The sequence below is a fragment of the Thermobia domestica genome, chromosome 10 (genome assembly GCF_964235325.1).
Source record: "Thermobia domestica chromosome 10, izTheDome1.hap1.1, whole genome shotgun sequence".
Classification (NCBI taxonomy): domain Eukaryota; kingdom Metazoa; phylum Arthropoda; class Insecta; order Zygentoma; family Lepismatidae; genus Thermobia; species Thermobia domestica.
This window is the reverse complement of record NC_137463.1, coordinates 104218433-104239409: the sequence shown is the minus strand read 5'-3', so window position 1 is coordinate 104239409 and position 20977 is coordinate 104218433. Positions and strand designations below refer to the sequence as shown.

At 35.3% G+C, this 20977-nt stretch overlaps 1 protein-coding gene across 1 annotated transcript in view; it reads right to left on the bottom strand.

Moving 5' to 3' along the window:
* The window catches only part of LOC145662618 (cell division control protein 42 homolog), a 168347-nt gene extending 149022 nt beyond the window's left edge, over positions 1-19325 (bottom strand). The window contains exon 1 of the mRNA XM_081728354.1: positions 18760-19325. Within this exon, the coding sequence (XP_081584480.1) occupies positions 18760-19081 (322 nt within the window). The 5' untranslated portion in view covers positions 19082-19325. The remainder of the gene's footprint in view (positions 1-18759) is intronic.
* Between the last annotated feature and the right edge of the window lie 1652 nt (positions 19326-20977).

Below are 20977 nucleotides of genomic sequence, written 5' to 3'. Positions count from 1 at the left end.
ATTGAATAAAGCACAGTATACTCTAACATAAACCTGACACTTATTTACAGTGTACGTGTATTGATGAAAGGAAAACACAAAACTGAAAAATAAAAATATGATTAAGCTATAATATTGAATTAAGTACAGTACGGTACTTCATACACAAATTTACTGAAACGAAAACACACTTGAACTTTAATATATATATATATATATATATATATATTGTAATTTGTGGAATTGTATATTGTTGTGGAGGAGCGATTTAACTGATAACGAAAATGACTTACTTCTTGGAAGCTGGGCGGTTAAAGAGTTTTGGTTAGCAGAAAGTCTACTGTAATATGTCTGTAGAAATTCATCTAAAATTAGCAACTCTGTGATGCAGTTGTTTCGTAATTTATTTACACTTAGGAGCATGTTATACAGTTTTTGAACTAAAATATTTCTACAGCAATTTTTTTTTTATTTTTTAAAAAAATAACAGAAATGTTCATTAGAAATATATGTATTTTAACTGGTCTGCTGGTAAAATACAACCATTTGGGAACCCTGCACTATAATCAACTAATGTTGTAGATTTCAAACGTAAACAACTATTTCTGTACTGAGAAAACCGTTAAAGATCAATGGTAACAGAAATGAAACATTAAAAATATAAGTACTAATAAATAGAAGCGAATTTCATTTCACAGCCTGAATTCAATACTGAAACTACGGTAGACTCCAAAGTATGTGAATTCAATACTCAAACCATCTAGTGCGTCTATAACTACTGGTCACAATGAAGTAATAAGATCAAAGATAGATGTTGTTCCTCGGCCGCTGATGGGGCACAGTGGCTCAGTGGTAAAGCGCTAACCTCTGACGCGTGGGTGCCTGGTTCGATCTCCGGCCCAGTAAGTTTGTGGTGGACAGCACTGTGTCAATGGGTTTTCTCGGGGTACTTCCGTTTCCTCCCACATTATCACTTCACCAATTCGCCATCATTCACTTGGCTTAATCATCCGTTGCCCTTAACCTAAAGAACATAATCGTAAGACGTTAAATTGAAAGATTTCCTTTCATTTAATTTTCCTCGGTCGCCGAATCTATATTAAAAACCCATTACTCGCTACCTCTCACTTTTCACTCTACGTTCTCTTACCGTACGGAATTAGTGGCGAACGGAAGGGTAATAGCAAGAATAAAATTTCCGGGTAAATTGTTATGTTAATAACGGATATTTCAAGCGATGTAATGATTTTTAAAAGCTGGTTTATATTTTATTTCGAATCTAAAACGCCCAATCCTAATTGTCTTAGGTCTATTTTCAGTTTTATTCACATTATCACCCTGTATTTTAAACCACAATTCTGAAAATACGAGTGAAAACGATACCTGTAAATGTATTGGAATCTATTTCAATGAATTGTAATCTGACTACTTCTTCTTTAAAGTGTATATTTACGTTAAAAAAACACACACACACGAAAGTATGTATTTGCCAGGTGGAAAAACAATAGTATTTTTACATTGACGATAACTTTTCGTATATGGCTCTTTTCTGTTCGCATTTATGCTAGCGTCCATTTCCTTTTTAGGACGAATTTCTTTCTCTTTTTTGGCGAATGGGGTTGGGGGAGATGAAGAGAATAAAGCCGAATAGCAATCTCTTCTAGGTCATCGCCATGGTAACAGGAAGTGCTCCTGTAAGCCTTTTTCACGTCTTGTAAGATGGAAAGTATTAGTCTATTTTCGTTTACAACATTCATGGTTCCTCTTTTCCATTCATTCATTCGTTCATAGTTTTTTTTTTAATTGTGTGTGTGTGTGTGTGTGTGTGTGTGTGTGTGTGTGTGTGTGTGTGTGTGTGTGTGTGTGTGTGTGTGTGTGTGTGTGTGTGTGTGTGTGTGTGTGTGTGTGTGTGTGTGTGTGTGTGTGTGTGTGTGTGTGTGTGTGTGTGTGTGTGTGTGTGTGTGTGTGTGTGTGTGTGTGTGTGTGTGTGTGTGTGTGTGTGTGTGTGTGTGTGTGTGTGTGTGTGTATGGTAAAACTCAATACATCACAATTTGCGTAGACTGAACATTTGTTCATATATATATATATAACTATCTCATGTTTCTAAAATTATCTGCTTTTAATACATACATTCTGAAGTAGTTTTATAGGAAGAAACAGAATACAATGGATGTTTTCCCTTCCTTCGACGTAGTACAAGTTTGATATATAGACATCCTATCTTCTTTTCGCGATAAATTTGTAAACTTGACACAAAATCATACATTACTTGTCATTTCTAGTAAGTTAAATAAAAAAAATTAGAAACACTATATGAAAATAACAGGAATATAGGACCGAAGTGCTTTTTTGTAGCGCGTCGGATGACTAGCCAGCATGCCGCATAATTCCGGATTCGAGTTTCGGTAAGAATATGAAATTTTCGATTCCAAGATCGCGAGACGAAGGTGGATTTTCCAATCAGGGAAACCGGTGCTTACTCGAGCTTAGGCGGGGGTTGCGCTTCCTAATCTCAGTGAGGCTTACTCTACCTCAGATTCGCACTTCGCTATCCTAATGGAGCTCAAACTCGCTAATCTTATTGGGGCCTGCACTTGCTCGTACTCGGGCTCTGGCATTATATCCAATTACAGGACTCGTGCTGACGCGGGCTTAAGCTCATTTATTGAATTTCAGAACCGGATTCGTGAGTTCGGACATTTGTGTCGCCCGAGGTATTTGGACAGTTACTTAGGTTTGAAAGGATAGCAAACTCCAGTCTGGAAAGCCATAAATGACAGCACGAGACCTTCATTTACTGTATGTAAGGCCAGGGCGTTCAGTTTCATATTGCTAGTGTTTTAAGAAATTGTCCAAGAAGGATTCGTGCCGTTTCTCTTTTAATATAGGTATAGATATCGTAACATCCAAACTTGTAGTAACTACGAAGAAATACAGTTACACAATTTTCTGATGTATTGTTCATAGTCGCCGGAACGTGGTGACTCAGATGCCCCTTCTCACTATTACTATTGATGGGGCTGATTTCCCCAATGTTCCACTGTAATTATTGTGTTCTTACTTCTACAAAGCAATTTTTTGACAAAGTTTTAAGAAAGTACTACGCAGACGCATTTTCGATTTGGGATCATATTTTCTTCTGTTAATTATATATTCCATGATATTTAAATAACTTAACTGTCCCCAAACAACCATTTATTTTTATTCCAGAAGTTTTATTGTCAGTGCGAACGAAAAAGTGCTGAAGCAATCTTCTTCAATGTTATAACTGCATTCTGGCTTTATTGTTAACGTGCAGGAACGAAGAACGGAAATACCGGTATATAAGAAGCTGGAAGAACGGATGAAAGAATAGTTTACTCCTAAAAGATCATACCGCTTAGCAGTATTCAAATGGTATAACATTGTTTTCGCAGTAACCCCCAGATTACCAGAGATATTGTGTTAAATACAATATTACATATTTTTAATTTTTTACTTTAAAATTTGTATCACACTGTGAACTATGGACGAGTAACGATGAGAATTTTTTTTTTTTTTTTTGAGGTAACTCGTAATATTTCGAACGTGCTCAAACATCGTAACAACAATTTTAAACCTTACAAAAATTACAATGAGAGTTTTGTCATGGTTAGAGAAACAAAACAAAAGCGCAGAGCGAAAACAATTCCTTCAGTCCTGGATAAACAATGCTTCCATGTGACACACATTAAGAAACTTTGTTCTTGCAGCAGCGGACTTTGTTGGTTGCAAGAACAACTCGCAAAACTGCAACGTAGCACTTACTTCGTGGATTCTTATAAAATGAAGACTAATCATATCACAAATGTTTTCTTTTCTTTTTTTTTTTTTTTCGTTCGTTTGTTTGTTTTTCCTATACAATTCATGTTTCGAATTTTGTAAATGCACATTCAGCATATATGATCATGTGTATAAAACCAATACTACAATATTTTACATTTGCATAATGAAAGGCTAGATACATAAAATAAATAAATACATACATAAAAGCTAAAACTTGTGCTTCCACAGGACTGAATCTGATCTTTTGTAAAAATTATAGTTTACAAAGATATGTTAAGAATCAACATTTTGTATTAAAAAAGAAAAAAATGACAATGTCATATTTTGAGAAATCGTACATTTCCTTAATTAAAAAGAATATAATTTGGTAGTTACACTTTTAAATATTCAATTACTTATTTGCCTCTTTTGCACACGATTGAGATTATGTCCGAGTAACCATACAATTATCAAAAATTACAAAAAATGTTCATATCTTTGCAAAGGGAGAAGGAGGGACAAGTATAGAAATACTTAAATAAAGATAACTATTTATACATTCATAACCTAATTAATACAGAAGGAAATTTATGGGACCGCGATGACTCACCGGCAGGGTGTTCACCTCTGGTGCATGGGGTCCTTGGTTCGATCCCAGCTCGCGCCAAGTGAACTTTGTGGTGGACAAACACCGTGTGAGTGGTTTTTCTCGAGGTTATCCAGTTGCCTCCCAATTTCTTCATTCCACTATTTCATCCATTTCTCATCATCACCGTCTCCTTTAGCTTCGCCGGCATAATCGTAAGCATAAACTTAAAAGAAGGAAATTTATGTATTATTATCATAAAACTCATTTAGGAAGTAATGCTAATACTGTACTTACAATTTTTTTTTTTTTTTTTAAGAAATTCAGGTAACTTACTAAAGATTCTTCTATAGTCTATATGTATGCCTTTTTGGAAAAAAAACGAGAAATTTTGCAACATAATACGAAAATTATTAACGCAACGAATAGTGTAGTTCTGGACGTTTTTTTTTTTCAATAAATAAATGTTTATTGCTTACAGTAAACAAATTACACTTTAAAAAATTAAAGTATATTTCGATACTTAATAACAACGCATTTACAAATATGTGTAGTTCAGATTTCATGTTAAGCTCCAGGTCAACGTTTCATATAGCCTGACAAATATATTACATAACTCTAAACAAAGTTGTTCTCCAAAGCAATTTAAAAAAGAAACTGAGGTTTGAAGAATGGATTTGATTGATTGAATTGCGTTCGCCTCGTCAGTAGGTCATCAATATGCACTTTTTAGTTTCATAGAACAAAGTTTCCTTTCACATGTCATTATTTGAGAAATTATTTCATTTTTGACATTTTTATAGGCCTATCTTAGTGTCTCCATTAGCATACAAATAACTATGGATAATAATAATAATACTAGTAATAAAGTACCAAGTTTTGAAATTGACACAGGCTTGACAACCTCAATTGCACGTCATCATCTTCATATTCCAGTGTACACAGACGGAAATCAGGGTACATTACACCAAGGCCTAACAATGTTTTTCAACACCTTTTCATTAACAAGAAAGAAATAACATTCCGAAAAAGATTAAAAAAAAAAAAAAGATATTCCCACTTAGAACAAATGCTATATATTATTCTAAAGTGTCTTCCATTGTTTATTATCACGGAATAATTTCATGAGACAATAGAAAATTGTTACTGGCAACGTAAATTACCTAGTATCCGGCTGTCTTATGTACACAAGGCCGTACAACAGCTTCTCACACTGCAGGTAATTACAGTATCCAGTGTCGTTAGGCAAAGTTAATAACGAATGTCAAAATAAACTGGAGAAAAGGAAGAAGTGATATGTCTACAAACTCGTAATGATACGGTCCTTACGCGTAGATAAAAGAAGAATTGCTGTTTTTACAATAATCTGTGGAAAGAGGAGTTTTTTTTTTTTTGAAAAAAAAAAAAAGAAGATCATAAAGCCGTACAGATTTTATGTAAAGGTTCAGTTATCAACCTAAATCATTTCCTGAACTCTTCATTCATCAAGAAAGCAAGCATATAATGATAATAAAATGGAATCTATAAACCGCTATGATGAAAAGTGCTGAGGGAAAAGGACAGAGGTAATCCCCACTTAAGAATTATGTTCATATGCATCGCGCTGCCGCTGATCCTTACCAGATTGTTCGCACGGAGATACTCGTACAAATTTGGAATCTGATTGCAAGACAAATATCTCACTATGCTATACAGCTTACAGTAGGTAAGACACCAGAAAATGGCTTAATATATAATAACATATTCAGTAACGAATAGCTTCCCATTTTAGAAACCTAATCTTCCAGAACATTCCAACATATAAACATAATTTCACATATTCATGCACGAGTCTTGTCTCTCTGTTCTGGGTACATCTCAATTGCATAATAGGTCACGAGAACGTGTTCTCGTGTGTTTCGCTTAATATTGATTTTCCGGCTTCCGGATCCTCACTACCATTCAAGTGCTAGCCTGTGACCGTTAAACTTTTTCAAGATAACTGCGGAAATGTACGAGCCAAAGCAATGCTATCTTGTCCTTCACAATTTGTTTTCGTCTCAAATCAAGCCAAAAATGTTTAAATATTTAAAAGAAAGATTTCTTGCTTTTTGGACCACGATAAAATTCCTTTCGTCTCTTGGAAATGTTTACTCGTTGTCAGTTCGAGTATATCTTTCCTGACAACCAAGCTCTTCCACTTACATCTCAACTACTGTAGATGTTCTGATTTCATTTATGCCAGAGCTTCCTGTCTGCACGTTACTTTCAAAAGATCTAAACCACACGACGCGTAAAAGAACTCTTGACTGCGTGTTGAAAAGTTGTAACCTCGAAACTACTCTAAATTAAATTAACTTAAAATGGCGAGACTGACAAGAAATAAAAATCCTTATTATAACATAAGATAAATCATTTAGTTGGCATTTTTTTAAAACTAACTTTTGTCTTGTGTTTACAAGATTGAGAACTATTGAAAGTAGTACCTCTATGAAGATTTACTCTTTCACAGAGAGAAGTTAGAATCCTTTCTACCGGAGAAATGTTAATTAATATGTGCAAGTGTGTAGCGTCTATATTTACTCAGTTCCATACATAATCTCTCAAATCTTAATTCATTTCTGTAAGCAGTGGTTTTCAACCGATGTGTCGCGACACACTGGTATGCCACGCAGTTCCCTAAGGCGTGTCCCGAAATTTTAGAATTTCAAAATCATTAAGAAAATAATAATAACTAATTAAAGTCGAGGTAAACTGTACCAGTCAACATCTCCAGCGGCAGCAATAATCCTCAATGCTATATAGAGTCATTATAAAAACTAATTGGTTTCAATGTTACAATATAATAGATATTATTATTATTATTATTATTATTATTATTATTATTATTATTATTATTATTATTATTATTATTATTATTATTATTATATCAAATAAGTGTGTCGTGAAGTCCTGGATATTCAGTAAAGTGTGTCGTCAGTCAAAAAAGGTTGAGAACCAATGCTCTAGAGCTATCAAGAAAATGACTACCTTAATACTTCACTCGCTTCGTGACCCTGTCTGGGTAAGTGGTCTAGAACCTGTCTTTAGGCATAGCAAACAACACATGAAGATAGAAACTGTCTTTAGTTCGATTATTTTCATGATTGCATATTAAAATGACCTATCACCATTTCAGGGTTTAGCAAGAAAAGGGTTATGATGAGAGTTGTTCCTGTAGATCTCGTCCACTATTGTGGGTTTAGAATTTCTTTCAATCTCCAATTACAGATTGTAAACCATTTCCCATTACTGTGCATCCTCTGCCTGCAGAATTTTCGCAGATAAGCACCTCTGCTCAGGTGATTTTTGCAATCTCCATCATTCTACCTTGTGTAATCAGAACATTACTCAAGGCAATAGCACATACTTTTAAATGCTGTCCGATTAAGTACAACAATTAGAATGCTATCGCCTACCGTGAGGTAATAAGACAATATAGTTCAGTGTTTCTCAAACTACTGTCCGTGGAACATAATTTCTCTTCGAGGTCTGTCGTTGTGGTCTTTTAGATTGAACACTAATCCAAAAAAAAAAAAAAAAAGAGTGGGAAATAAGTAAACAAAGTATATTAAAGTGACTTGCGTTTCGCATATAGCAAATTAATAACATAAAATAAAGATTAATAAAATAAAGCAAATTAATAAAGATCACATAAATTCTAGTATAAAATAACTTCGATAACGTTCAATTATAGCACATCTGATATGTGTTATCTTGTAATAATACCAATATAAAAATAAGGAACTTGTAATTAATACTTTCAAAAATATTAAGTATACTGGTATTATTACTGATATGCTTTAATAATAAAAAAAAAAAACTGCTACCAAAAGGGACAAGAGTAAGGTGATCCGTTGAACATTCTGTCATATAGTGGTGCCCACTTCAAAAGAGTTTGAGAAACGCATATAGCATATAGTTAGAAACTAAAGTACGATTAGGTAATGCATTAGGCTATTTAAAAAAGTAACACAGCTACTATGCTAACAGTATATTTGCCTTTCGGTTCTGATAGCACGCTATAAAGTATATATCCTTCAACCATGCTTTTTTGACCTAACATTATTCACTTTAACAACATCCACGTCATTGTAGATGTTCGCATTGACTTGGACTTCAAGAACTACCGGTTGGTACATTTTCTTCTTTTCACACCATACTAAGGAGAAGAGAAGAGGAGCCGAGAATTTGTGAGAGAAGTTGCACATCGAGTGTTCCCAATTCGGGCATCACGAAAAGGAAACCTCCTCCCCACACACTATAAAGGATCAATTGAACGTCTGGCGAAAACCACTAATTCAAGTCTTTGCATAACCTTGATTTCTCCACCTTTGGTTCTACTACAAAGCGAGTAGGACTTTAGGTCTTTTCAAAGTCACTGCTCAGCTCACGGACGATTTGCATGACGACCTTCAAACTCTAGCCAGGAACCCAGAGGTTACATTCCTTCTGGCGATCGGTTTCAAAGAAAGAACATATGCCGTGCCGCCGCTTGTAAACTGCTAGTAGCAAGGAATGAGCCACTATTTTTTTTTTAGTGTCAGTTCTCTCTCTTTTTTTTTTTATGTACTTTCGTATTTATTGAATGTACATATTTATTTTACAAAATAATAGCAATGAAGCCCATCTCTGTTATTGTTTACGTGAACTTAACGATGATTTTTTGAAATAATTTCCATCCTCCTAATGACACAAATTTATTATTAAAAAAAAAAAGTCCCAAATTCTTTAAGAAGATTGGTAGAATAAGGATCGTGTATTCGGTTGATATGTTTAAGATTGCTTTGGAATTATAATCAAAAGTCACATTGCGGTCAAATTTCTTGTCAGTGCCGTGTAGAGTTTCTTATAAGGTTAAGAGTGTAATTTCAATAGATAATAACGGTGACACTCACAATTATGGTGCAACATATAGCTAATGTAGCAGTGAAGACACCTTACAGGAGTGTGTTGGAGACACTGCTACCATAAATCATAAGTTTAAGTTCTTTTACTTTAAATTTTGAATCTCGTATACTGAAGTTAGTATACGAGACTTTGCAGGCAAAGGTTTAAAATCTAATTAATTCAAATTGTGTGTGCTACAAATATTCTCCATAAATCTTACGGTTTGCAATAGAAAATAATTCACGTACCACTGCAGTTACAGGCCCCATGTCTTGTGCTGATTGATTTCAAAGGATGAACAGTCTTACTTGTTAGTCTACACCTTAAGGTTGTAATTGTCTTTTCATTAATTGTCTGCTCATATTTACCTATATCACCAGTGTGTCTTTCAAGCATGTTTAGGGGAAGTCAGGGAGATTTCCCTTCCCGGTGGAGATAAGGTTAATCTATAATAGTACCAGCAGTGGGAGATAAATGGTTTTAGAAAACAATAAATAAATCAAACATTTTAATATTGCTACTTTTCAAGTGTTCTAAAGCTCGTGCTGAAACTATTTCTTATTTATTTTTTTTTTTTTCATATTTAGAAATTAGGTGGTACCTTGTGTCTGTAACTGCCAACCTTGAACAGATAAGTGACAATTGAATGTCTTGTTCCAGAAAAATGTAAGACAGCACTCCTGAGTGCTCCTCGGCACATGTTTTTTGAAACACTGTATACAAGGAATTCACATAGTAGACCCCATTAATTTACAATAAAATTTCTATTACTTATTTGGTTAGTTAGATTCAGTGTTATCATGATAATAACAGAACAGAGCAATAACATCTGAATAATGGTGCAGAACAATCGATACAAGCAATGAACCAAACCGACTGGGAACCAAGCCAAAGTAAAGCACATCACTCTTTTCAAATAGTACTTCTTTCGTCTATTTTATCTTCTACCCGTCATTACTTAATGATAACCAGCAACTTCTCGTCCTCTCCCTACAATCATCAGTCATCACGAAGCCAACACAAAAAGAAATACTGTGTTCCTTTCCACCTCCATGTTCCTCGATCCGTTGGACTAACACGTTTGGCTAAGTGACAATTGGTAGGAGTTCAAGACGATGTCGGTGAGTTAAGGAAGGAGAGGGGGAATATATCAAAACCTGGCAACAACAACACTTCACAGGGTCATATGACACTACTACAACGACTACGTCTACGTCATCATTACATGGCTTGATCTCAATCCAAAACGGACTAACAACAAACAAAATAGACGCCACAGTCTAACCCAAATTGTAGAGACCTTTTTCAGATCCGTAACAACACTCTAATTTCCTTCAATGTTCTGTGGATCAGTGCCTTCCTTGCACGTTACGCTTTCAATTAATTAATTACATGTAATTCCGGTTAATGGCAAAGACAAACGTTACGAAAGAAATTGAATTATAGTATAAGAAAGACACGGAAATACCAAAACTGTCACTATATTGCCTTGCTACGCTCACTTCACTATGATTTGCCTTCTCTAATTGTAACCTCTATGGTAATTAGCTTTGGTCATGGCATATCAACACTGTCAACTACAAGTCAGATAATTTACGATCACAAAGCTGCATTCATTGTGTTGACAATGCTTCTGTGTCAAGTCTTCGAGGAGTAACAAATGGATGTTACTCTCTAAATATCACTTGCTGTTCCTCTTATTAACTTCCAAGTTGGAGAGCAGAACAGTTTCAAATCCAGACACTTTTAATTAGTGAATATACAAGTCTCTTTTGATGAGACGTTGACTGCATCCGTATAACCCTTTCTTCCGTTAAAAAAAAAAAAAAAAAAAAAAAATCTGGGTATGTTTTAACTCAAAAATAGATCGAAAACTGCTATTAATAAAACTGATAGAATTTAAATTAATGAATACTCAAGTTTAAAGATTTAGTGCAAGTAAATTCAAAAGAAAATAAAATGAAAGCTTTAGGATAACGTCCTACGGTTATGTTCTGTAGATGAAAGAATATGAATATCAAACGAAGCAGTGGCGTATACAAAATGCCACCAAATTATGTGTAAGTGGGTGGGGAGATCAAGCACTCAAATTCATATTGCAAACTGTTAAATACATATTTCTCCATAATATTTTCTAGAAAGGATTAAAACCAGGTAATTCTTCTTTGCGTACCCCTATAAATCGCACCGCATTATATATAAAGATTGGGGAATAAAGGCATTGAAATAAAACGAGGGAACCCCCCAAAATACATGAACACTGTGTTGTCCATTAAAAACTCACATGGAGATAACATTCACAGATAACATTCGCACCTGAACTGAACGCCATAGCTCTGAACCACCATGTTTCGAAAATCAAGGCTAAAACACAGTAGAGGCTTCAACAAATGTAACTCATATTAATCTTTTAACTACTCCTTCATTAATGTAAAATTATCAGAAAAAAATAAACAAAAACTTTATAACGGACTTCCTGCCAATATAGTAATTAAATATGAAATCTAAAAATCATATTCTCGCTTTCTTCTTTGAACTATTTTATATATGTTATTCATTTTGCACAATGTTATTATTGGCATTCTTTCTGTACTTTCGTCCTCGAGTTTATGGATCATCTTACGCAGTATATCACTCTTACCAACACTAGTGTCTTCGCAAATATTTTTCAATGCAACAATATTGAGTACAAGGTAGAAATTATATAAAACGATCAACTTGACTTTAGCGCTAAATGATGTCCCTAGATAAAGAGAAGCACACGAGCCCCTGAGATTTCATTTGAGGCCAGTTTCTAGACATTTTTCATGAGGTTGTCCTGTAAACTTCACCAATGCCCAAGCCATACTGGAATACCACTTTCCTAGAGATCAGCAAAGTCAAGTAAAGTAGCATCTGGATTAGAGGAATGATGGATGGCGTTTCGTACTCATCAGATGGTGCTGGCATTGTGTCGGTCTACTGGGAAGCTATTATAAAGAATCATCATGATAATAGGTATTCTGCCATTATTGGCAGATCACTTGCCGCAAATGAGAAGTTTACAAGCTCCATTGTCTTCCGCTAACCTATTCGTCTTCACGTACGATTTTTCTGTTCATTAAGTGTAGTCTCCTTCGCCCTCTCCCTCACTTTCCTGCCACCATACCCTCTAGCACGTCTCTCATGATACAGTTCCTTCTTAGCAAATGTCCCAACCAGTTTCTCTCCCTCTTCTTAATAGTATTTAAAATTGTTCTTTTCTCCCCCACCATTTCTAAGACCTTCTCATTCGTGTTTCGCTCGACCCAGCTTTCTCTCCATTCTTCTCCACACCCACATTTTGAAAGCTATTTGAAAGAAAGAAGTGCCGAATTCCGCTCTAAAAAAGCTAGTATTAATGGTAATGGGAGCCGCTGTGTTGGCTACACATTACCCCAAAGGCATGAGTGCCACAAGCCGACTGCTAAGCCTTGCCCCCCAGAAGATTGTTGCAACAGTTTATTCGAAAGAACAAACAATTATTGAGTGCAGTAGCATATGCAGAATTTTGTCAAGGGGTGCTAGCTGATATCCTTTTCAGACGTTTTTTGTATCTTAATATGGTAAATGTATATTTATTCATAATGTTGAATTGGGCGTTAAAACCCTGAATCTCCCTCTACATACGCCACTGATTAAGTGGCGTGAAGTGTCCCAGGCTATAAGCAACATCGTATCGTGTCCATGGGTTTTCTTAGCATTATCCACCTTACTGATTCCATTAATTTCATACCTATCCATTTGCACTTACATTTACTAAAGATCCTTATTCAATTCACTCCTAGCCAATATATAAGATAATAATAATAATAATAATAATAATAATAATAATAATAATAATAATAATAATAATAATAATAATAATAATAATAATAATATAAAAAAAGCGTTTTGTACACCTTGTTCAAAATTCTTGCAAGAATTCCACGAATGAACATTTTAATTTAACCATTTTAGGATCTTTGGTAACTTTTGTTACCATGGTGTAGTATCGTCTTTGACCGCTTATTTAGGTTCTATAACAGGTATTTAAGAAGGTTTTTTTTTTTTTATTGATCAAGTAAAGGATGAACCAAAGAACACCCTAGATGCATTTTGGAACCGGATGGTGAACTTGGCGGTGCCAAGTGGGCACGGAGGGGCATGACTTTTTTTTCTTAAGGCAAATTTCAAAAAAATTTCGCCTTTAGTTTTCAATACATCAGATTGAAACTTCATATACGAATTGTGTGTACCTTTGGGTATTTCTAAAAGTTTTTTGAGATTCCCACGTGAAACCGGTTCCGGCCCGAGGGGCGCAAGCATTCCGAGGGGGTGATTTTAAAAAAATCCGGTTTTTCCGGTTCAGGTGTACGATACGGACATGTGAATGGTACCATTGGAAATGACTCGTTATATTAAAGAAAATGGCGTTTAAATCATGACTCTAGGTTAAATAATAATGACGTAACACATTTTTGAAGTATTTTTATATGTATATCTGAAAAATATGGTTCACCTTCAGACTTTCAAAAATTTCTCCCGACTTCAGTTTTCAAGATACAAGATTGAAATTTTGCATTCGTATTACGTACATAACAATATATTTCCTTTTTAAAAAAATCAGATCCATATGTGAACCCAAGCCTGGGACAGACGGGCGCAAAAATTTCGAAAAAAAAAAATATTTCGAAAAATCTCTCGTTTTTCCGATTTTCTCGTTTCTGGTGTACAATACGGACAAGCGAGTGGTACCGTTAAGTGAAAGTCTAAAATTTACCTCAAAAAGTGGAAATCCTAAAAGGGTTAATCTTTGGTTTAAGAAATAGTCTCCTGTCCATCTCATCTAAACCATAGTAAATTGAGTGTTCAGGAAAGCATCCAAAAGAAAGAAGAAAAAAAAAACTATACGTGGGATCAACGGCATTAATGTTTTGAATTGTTGTTCGTACTACGCTAGACTTGTTGTTTTAAAACCTGCTTGCATATTGTGTTGATTAATTTTTCTACGTATTTTGTTTTGTACGAAGAATACTGTACTTTGTTTGTGTAATTAAACTACAAGCAACGGAAATGTGTGTCAGATTGTTGTTATCCTTGTTAACAGATGCAATGACTAATACATTGCTGTGTACAGTTTCATTTGCAATAATTGATGAGTCCCTACTGACCGTTATACGGTCTGGTACACTATTGCACTCTTTGCTCCAGCTGTTCCCATGTTATTTTGAAAAAACAAAACATCATGTTTCGTTCTGATGTTACAAGTATCTAAACCTAAATATATTGCAGGTCATCCTTAAAAATAAATAAATAAACAAAATCATTTTCTCATACCATATCTTGAACTCAAATTTCAAAGTATAATTTCTAGATCTATTATATATATGTACTCTGTAGGATGTAAACTCATATGCAGTCGTTCATCTTTGGACCTAGTCCCCATCTTTAGTTCAGTGGTTCTCAACCGTTGTGTCGCGACACATTGATGTGTCATGAAATTTGGGGGTTTAATGAGCCAATTAATCGGAATCAATTTCGAGACAAACTGTAATAGTCACCGCCTCCAACAACAGCAATAATGCTTAGTATTCTAAAGAGTCACTACTTTTCAGAACCTTGTGGCTATACATCATTATCAGTGACGTACCCACAAGGAGGGTTTCGGGATTTTAATCCCATTGAGCAGGATATTATGGGAAAAGAAACATTTACTAGGCTATATTACGACATACATAAATCATGCATGTACTGAAAGGAAATCAGATTGAATGATTGACACCAGCCTTAATGAAACTCTGCGTATTTCACTTACGTGAGAGCTCCTCCGTGGCTAAGCGGTTAGCGTACGCGCCTTTGGCGCGGGAGACCCGGGTTCGATTCCCGGCGGGAGCTCATGTGATTCGGATTCCACGTTAATCAGTAGGTCCACGTCTCATATAGCCTTGCTGCTGAAAAGGGACGTTAAACTCAAAATCAACTCAATTCACTGACGTGAAATTTATATAATTTTAATGTATCAAACAAGTGTGTCGTGATGTTGTAAGTGTACAGTAAAGTGTGGCGTCGTCAAAAAAAGGTTTGAGAACCACTGCTCTATTCAACTAACGATCAGATAATCCCAAAAAGTAATTTTCTCGATAGTAAAATTATTTAGTTATTGAAAATAAATAAAGTTAATTTTAAATGTTGTGTGTTCGCATCTCCAATCAGAATCACTACTGTAAAATTTATACAACTGTCAAGCAGATGGCCATCTTATAATCGGAGCGCATTTGAGCTCAGGCTCAATTATCCTCAGTAAGGCTCGCTCTACTAATCTCAACGAGATTCACAGTAGCTCAAACTTACATTAGCTCCAGCTTGCTATCCTCAATGACTCTAAAACTCACTAACCTAATTGCGTTCATGCTTATTAGCCTCATGGGGTCTTATGCTCACACAACTTGTGCTTGCTATCCCCTTATGGATATTGTTCACACGGGCCTGCGAGTTTGGACTTTACAGGGCCGACTGAAGCGTTCACAATAAACTGAACTGAGTCGACATAGGTAAACGATTACAGCTCTCACTTCGCAATTGAAACATCTCGCGTTCAAGTCCTAATGCGGACTAAGACCGTTCCAGATTATCTTCACTTCTACTGGGCAAATGCTGGGTTAGTACCTTTAAACACAGGACCTGGCTGGCTTCGTTCCTAAATGCCTTCCCATGCTCAATTCTAACGTTTTGTATATGTAATATTGCTTCACAACAGCACCTAGATCTTATAACCGTTACTTGGATTCATTATTGACTCGTAATATTAACCCTAAGTTTTTTCTGATCTGGAAGATAATTCACAACACTATTCATTGCTTTATAAAAAAAAAAGAAAGAAAAAAAAACTAGTGTACTCACACCAATATCACACATTTACTAAACAGATTCAGTAGCATTCTACGGCTTTTGTACTCATATTACCGTACTATATTTAATAAACATATTGCATATACAATAAATATTCCTTTTTTTCTGTAGATAGTATGTACGAAAACGACATCCAGAATTGAAGCTCCCATGTGGACATATGAACAAACTCACCTTCTTTACCTAGCACGAGCTTATGTGGTTCAAATCCCACCTGAAACTGCAGGCCGATGCCTCATAAATAGTATAAGTGCTGGAAACGACAAGTATAAGTGCTTCAAACCAACCGACCGACAATATCAATAATAGCACGAAAATCCACTTTTAAGAGATTTCGCTAACACAGTAATCCGAATAAAAATCAACAAAATATACACTAAAGTAGGTGATATGAGTCATGAAAATTTTAAATCCGGCAAAAATAGCAAAATGTGTCAAACCAGGCATTCTGCTGCAATTGTCAAATCAGAATATTTGATAAAGTGAATAATTTTTATTCATTAATGAACATAATTTCTGCCCGATTTTCTTCACATTATCCAAAACATCATCTCTTGTCAAACCGAAAAGAAAGAAAGAGAAGGTGCATCATGATCTTGTGAAGGTTTCGTTTCTAGAACATAGTATACTTACTGAAAACAATAGGTATAATCAATATAATACCGGTAATATATGGTCAACCACTGTTAATTAAAAGGTCATATTCTTACAATTCATCCAGAAGTTACTTACGCATTTGTTTCAGCAACATCGTAAGGACAATTTTTATTTATTATTTATTTATTTTTTAATATTTAGTACGTGCGACAGCTGTACGTGAAAAGAATAGAGTACCTAATGATCCTCAGATTCAAAATTGGCGGTGTTAATTTATGAACCTGTTTTCAATGTCATGATATATCTCTCAGTGGCGTCCATTTTGGGGGAGCCTTCGACTGAGACTTAGGTATCAAAAAACGAAAACTGCTATCAAAAAACTAGCTTCAGAACCGAAATCAGTAACTTCGATATTTCAACCATGCTATGACTTGTCTACTGGTAGGTAGCAGAGAATTTATATTTAGGCTACCTAAGCAGCGAAAGGAAGAAACAAAAAAATCTAACACGTTTCAACAAGTTTGAGTTCGACTCTACAGCCCAGCGGATTCAGATCCCTCAAAAACTCGTAAATTTTGTTGTATTATATTATATGCACCCAGAGCGCACTCACGGGAGGTCCACTTGGTTCGGAACCCTCTCCAATTTTTCGACTATGGATCCCCTTCCCCAAGGAAATTTTTTGTGTTCCGTACTATACCTAGGTTAACTTTGGCTTAAAATAAAAGCCTCAAATTAAAACAGAAAATTCCATTAATTTGATTTGTTTCTACTTAATGCTCTTCGGTAAGCTCAGCTCCACTATTCATTTTTAGATTAATAGCTTACGGATAATGAATATCAAAATTTTAGAAAGTGAGCCAGGTACTATCTTACAATTACACGTGCTACTAAATAAATGAGTAACCTTTCTCAAACTTTTCTTATAGACCAGAAATTTGGGTGCGCACTTGACGTCGTAATTGATGGACACCCAAATTTATATACTATACGAAAAAGACTTCTTGAAAGCAATTACTAGTTAGTGTAATAGGTATTTGCATTTACTATCCGGTTCACTTCCTAACATTTTTCTCCGTTATTGTCTTCAAAAAATATTCATTCAAATATAATGGAGGCATGGTGGTTCAGTGGTAGAGTGCTTACCTCTGGTGTGTGGGGTCTCTGGTTCGATCCCCGGCCAAGTAAGTTTGTGGTGGATAATGTCGTGTCCGTAGGTTTTCTCGGGATACTCACATTTTCTCCTACTTTATCGTTCCACCAATTCTTCCATCATCATTCCTTGGTCTAATAATTAATCGTCTCCCTTAGCCTAAGTGACATAATCGTTGGACGTTAAACAGAAATATTTCATTTCATTTTACTAAAATTAAAAAAAAAAAAAAGAAATAGAGGTAACCTTAGGGAATAATTTTAAGGTAAGTGCAGAGAGAGAAAGTGAGACGGGTAGGTAGCTAGTTTTATAAAAAGCAACTTTACAAAACAAGATAAAGCTGCTCAGGCAGCAACGTATTGAATAATGTAGTCAGTCACCTTACAATCCGCAGATCCAGAATTCGAATCTCGCGATCAGCCAAACTGCCAGGTTTCACCAATATCTTTCAGAAGAATGCTGGTTGATATTTTCATTCCTTTGAGGGCCATGTTCTTGGTCATTACGATACATACAGGGCTTTACGTAAGACATCTACCTCTCTCTCATAGGATAGATATAGGACCTTGCCGGTTGCCGACTTCCTTTCGAAATTCTCTCTTATGCTTCCTTGTTAGTGACTTTATAGTTGTATCTGAAACTTTTATTAATAAATAATGTACATGAGAAATCAGAGGTTTTCGTAAGATAATTTGCATCATAAATTAAGGAACTATCCTATTAAGGATAGTTTCTTAATCTATACTTATACTGGTGTTCTAGAGTTTTAGCGTTGCTACCGGTAGCTCCGTAACTATCAGGCAACAAATTTATGATAGGAATCCTTTTATGAAAGGTACTTACCATTGTAATTGTCGAAAGCGGTGGGAACATACTCTGTGGGAAACCCATTTGTACTGTAACTGACAACCAGCGACGTCTTCCCTACTGCTCCATCACCAACGAGAACGCACTTTACACGGCCCTTGCAGTCTTTGAATTGCTCCTCATTGGAAATCAACAGGCTGGTCGCCCGGTCATTCATGTAGGGCGGCATTTCTTCGGCCGCCCTGGGCGACCCTGTGAATCGAGGCACGCTGAAGTCCTGGCACACCTTGAATTTCCCTTTTTCACTGTCGCCTCGCCATTGCTTTACACCGCGAATAGCGCCTTTCACTGCACGCATTCAAGCTAAATAACACAAAATTATTTTTCGTATCTAATATTTTTTTTCTTCAATTAAACTATAATCACATGTAACACTTTGGTTATCAAATAAAACACACAACTGTTTCTTTTTCTGCGTTTGATGTATCACTCAACACGGGCCAGACTTTGGTGCCACCTGTATGCGCGTTGCCAACATAAAACAACAGCAAGCCTCCTCCTACCGCCACGACGAGCTTTCCTCAACTGGTTTTCGCACCGATTCGGTTAGCCAGCTGACTCGCGACGTCACGCCGACTGTCAAAAACTATCGGCGCGCGCAGCATTCACAGGGATACAACAGGACGCATTTTCCTTCCAAGACCAGACCAGACGTTCATTATTATTACAGTTCGGGAAATAAGGTGCAACTCGGTCATGGCCAGAATAAAAATTGTAGGCTAGGCAAAGCAGCTGGGACCTACGACACTTGACGGTAACGTTTAGAACAATTTTCAAATCCAATGGATAGGAAAGGAACCCATTTTGTTTGTCAGTCAAATGATACCAGCATTGAACAGGATACTATTTTGCAATCTCATTTTATATATATATATATATATATATATATATATATATATATATATATATATATATATATATATATATATATATATATATATATATATATATATCCATTGATAAGATGCTTTTCCTATGAATTCTGTTCCAAAACGTTAATCTTCACTGGTAGTAGTTTCCTAGCAAATCATAAATAAATAATGAAAAAAAAAAAAAACATTTAGTATAGAAACGTGTACCTATTTTTCTTCTAACTATTCATGTCATGATATTCCAACGTTGATAAACTTAAAGGAGATGATTGCCAGAACGAAAATTGGAGGCAAGTGGGGGTTATTGTTCCTTCAAAATACGTAATAATCATTATTTCAAAAGAAAATAAGAGAAAATCAAAGTTGAAATTTTAAGATATTACCAAGGGCACCCATCAGGGGGGGAAGGTGGGGCGCTCTCCCCCTAAGAGGAAATTGTACTTGGGAATATCGAAAACCTAATAGAATTTTTACATTAGTTACAGCAAAATTTGAAACTATATTTGAAACGTCGCTTGTACTTGCCCCCCTTGGAAACCACAACATGGGCGCCCTTGGTAATTACCTACTGTTTAGTAGGAAACCAACATATATTTGCCGCTCTGTGGTTGCATACATGCAAGGAAATTGTTTTTGTTTATCGTGGGGTTGAGGTAGGAATAAAGTAGAAAAATGTCTATTTGATATTTCAGAGCAGAAACGAAAACTATACTTCCCTCTGATAATGATATTGGATATTTGATTTTTCGAAGTGATGGAGTAACATATACGTCCAACAGTTATGTAGCCATATGCAAATTGTTTCATTATTTGTTGGCAATGGTTTTAAACTTTTACAAAAAAGAAATCCTTCCTTCTCTATAACTACACTGAGAACTTTTTCCCCCTTATATAACCATTTGAAATAGATTTTAACCCCAAGTCATTACCGTTATATGTGTCTTCAATCATTCTATTTTTTAATGAATACCCTTCGTCCTTATTCAAGTGTCAACAATATAATTTAAGCCTCAATTTTTCGAGAAAGAATGTTTATCTTTGTTTCAAAGTGTAATTTTAATGACTTTCTGTTTATTACAAAATAAATGCACATATTATTTAAAAAGTAGTTAACAAGGAGCCCAGACAACATGATAAGTCACCAATTACCGTTGAGTTCATTTTTCTAGTCGCTGCCTTAACCTAAATTTTTGGATAATTCTTATTCTGGCCACACTGTAATTTCTATGGATGGCAACACTGAAAATTCTTCCGATTCGTATTTTGGGTATAGAATAACATTATCTATTATCTATTATTGCGGTAAGTTAAAAATTTCATTA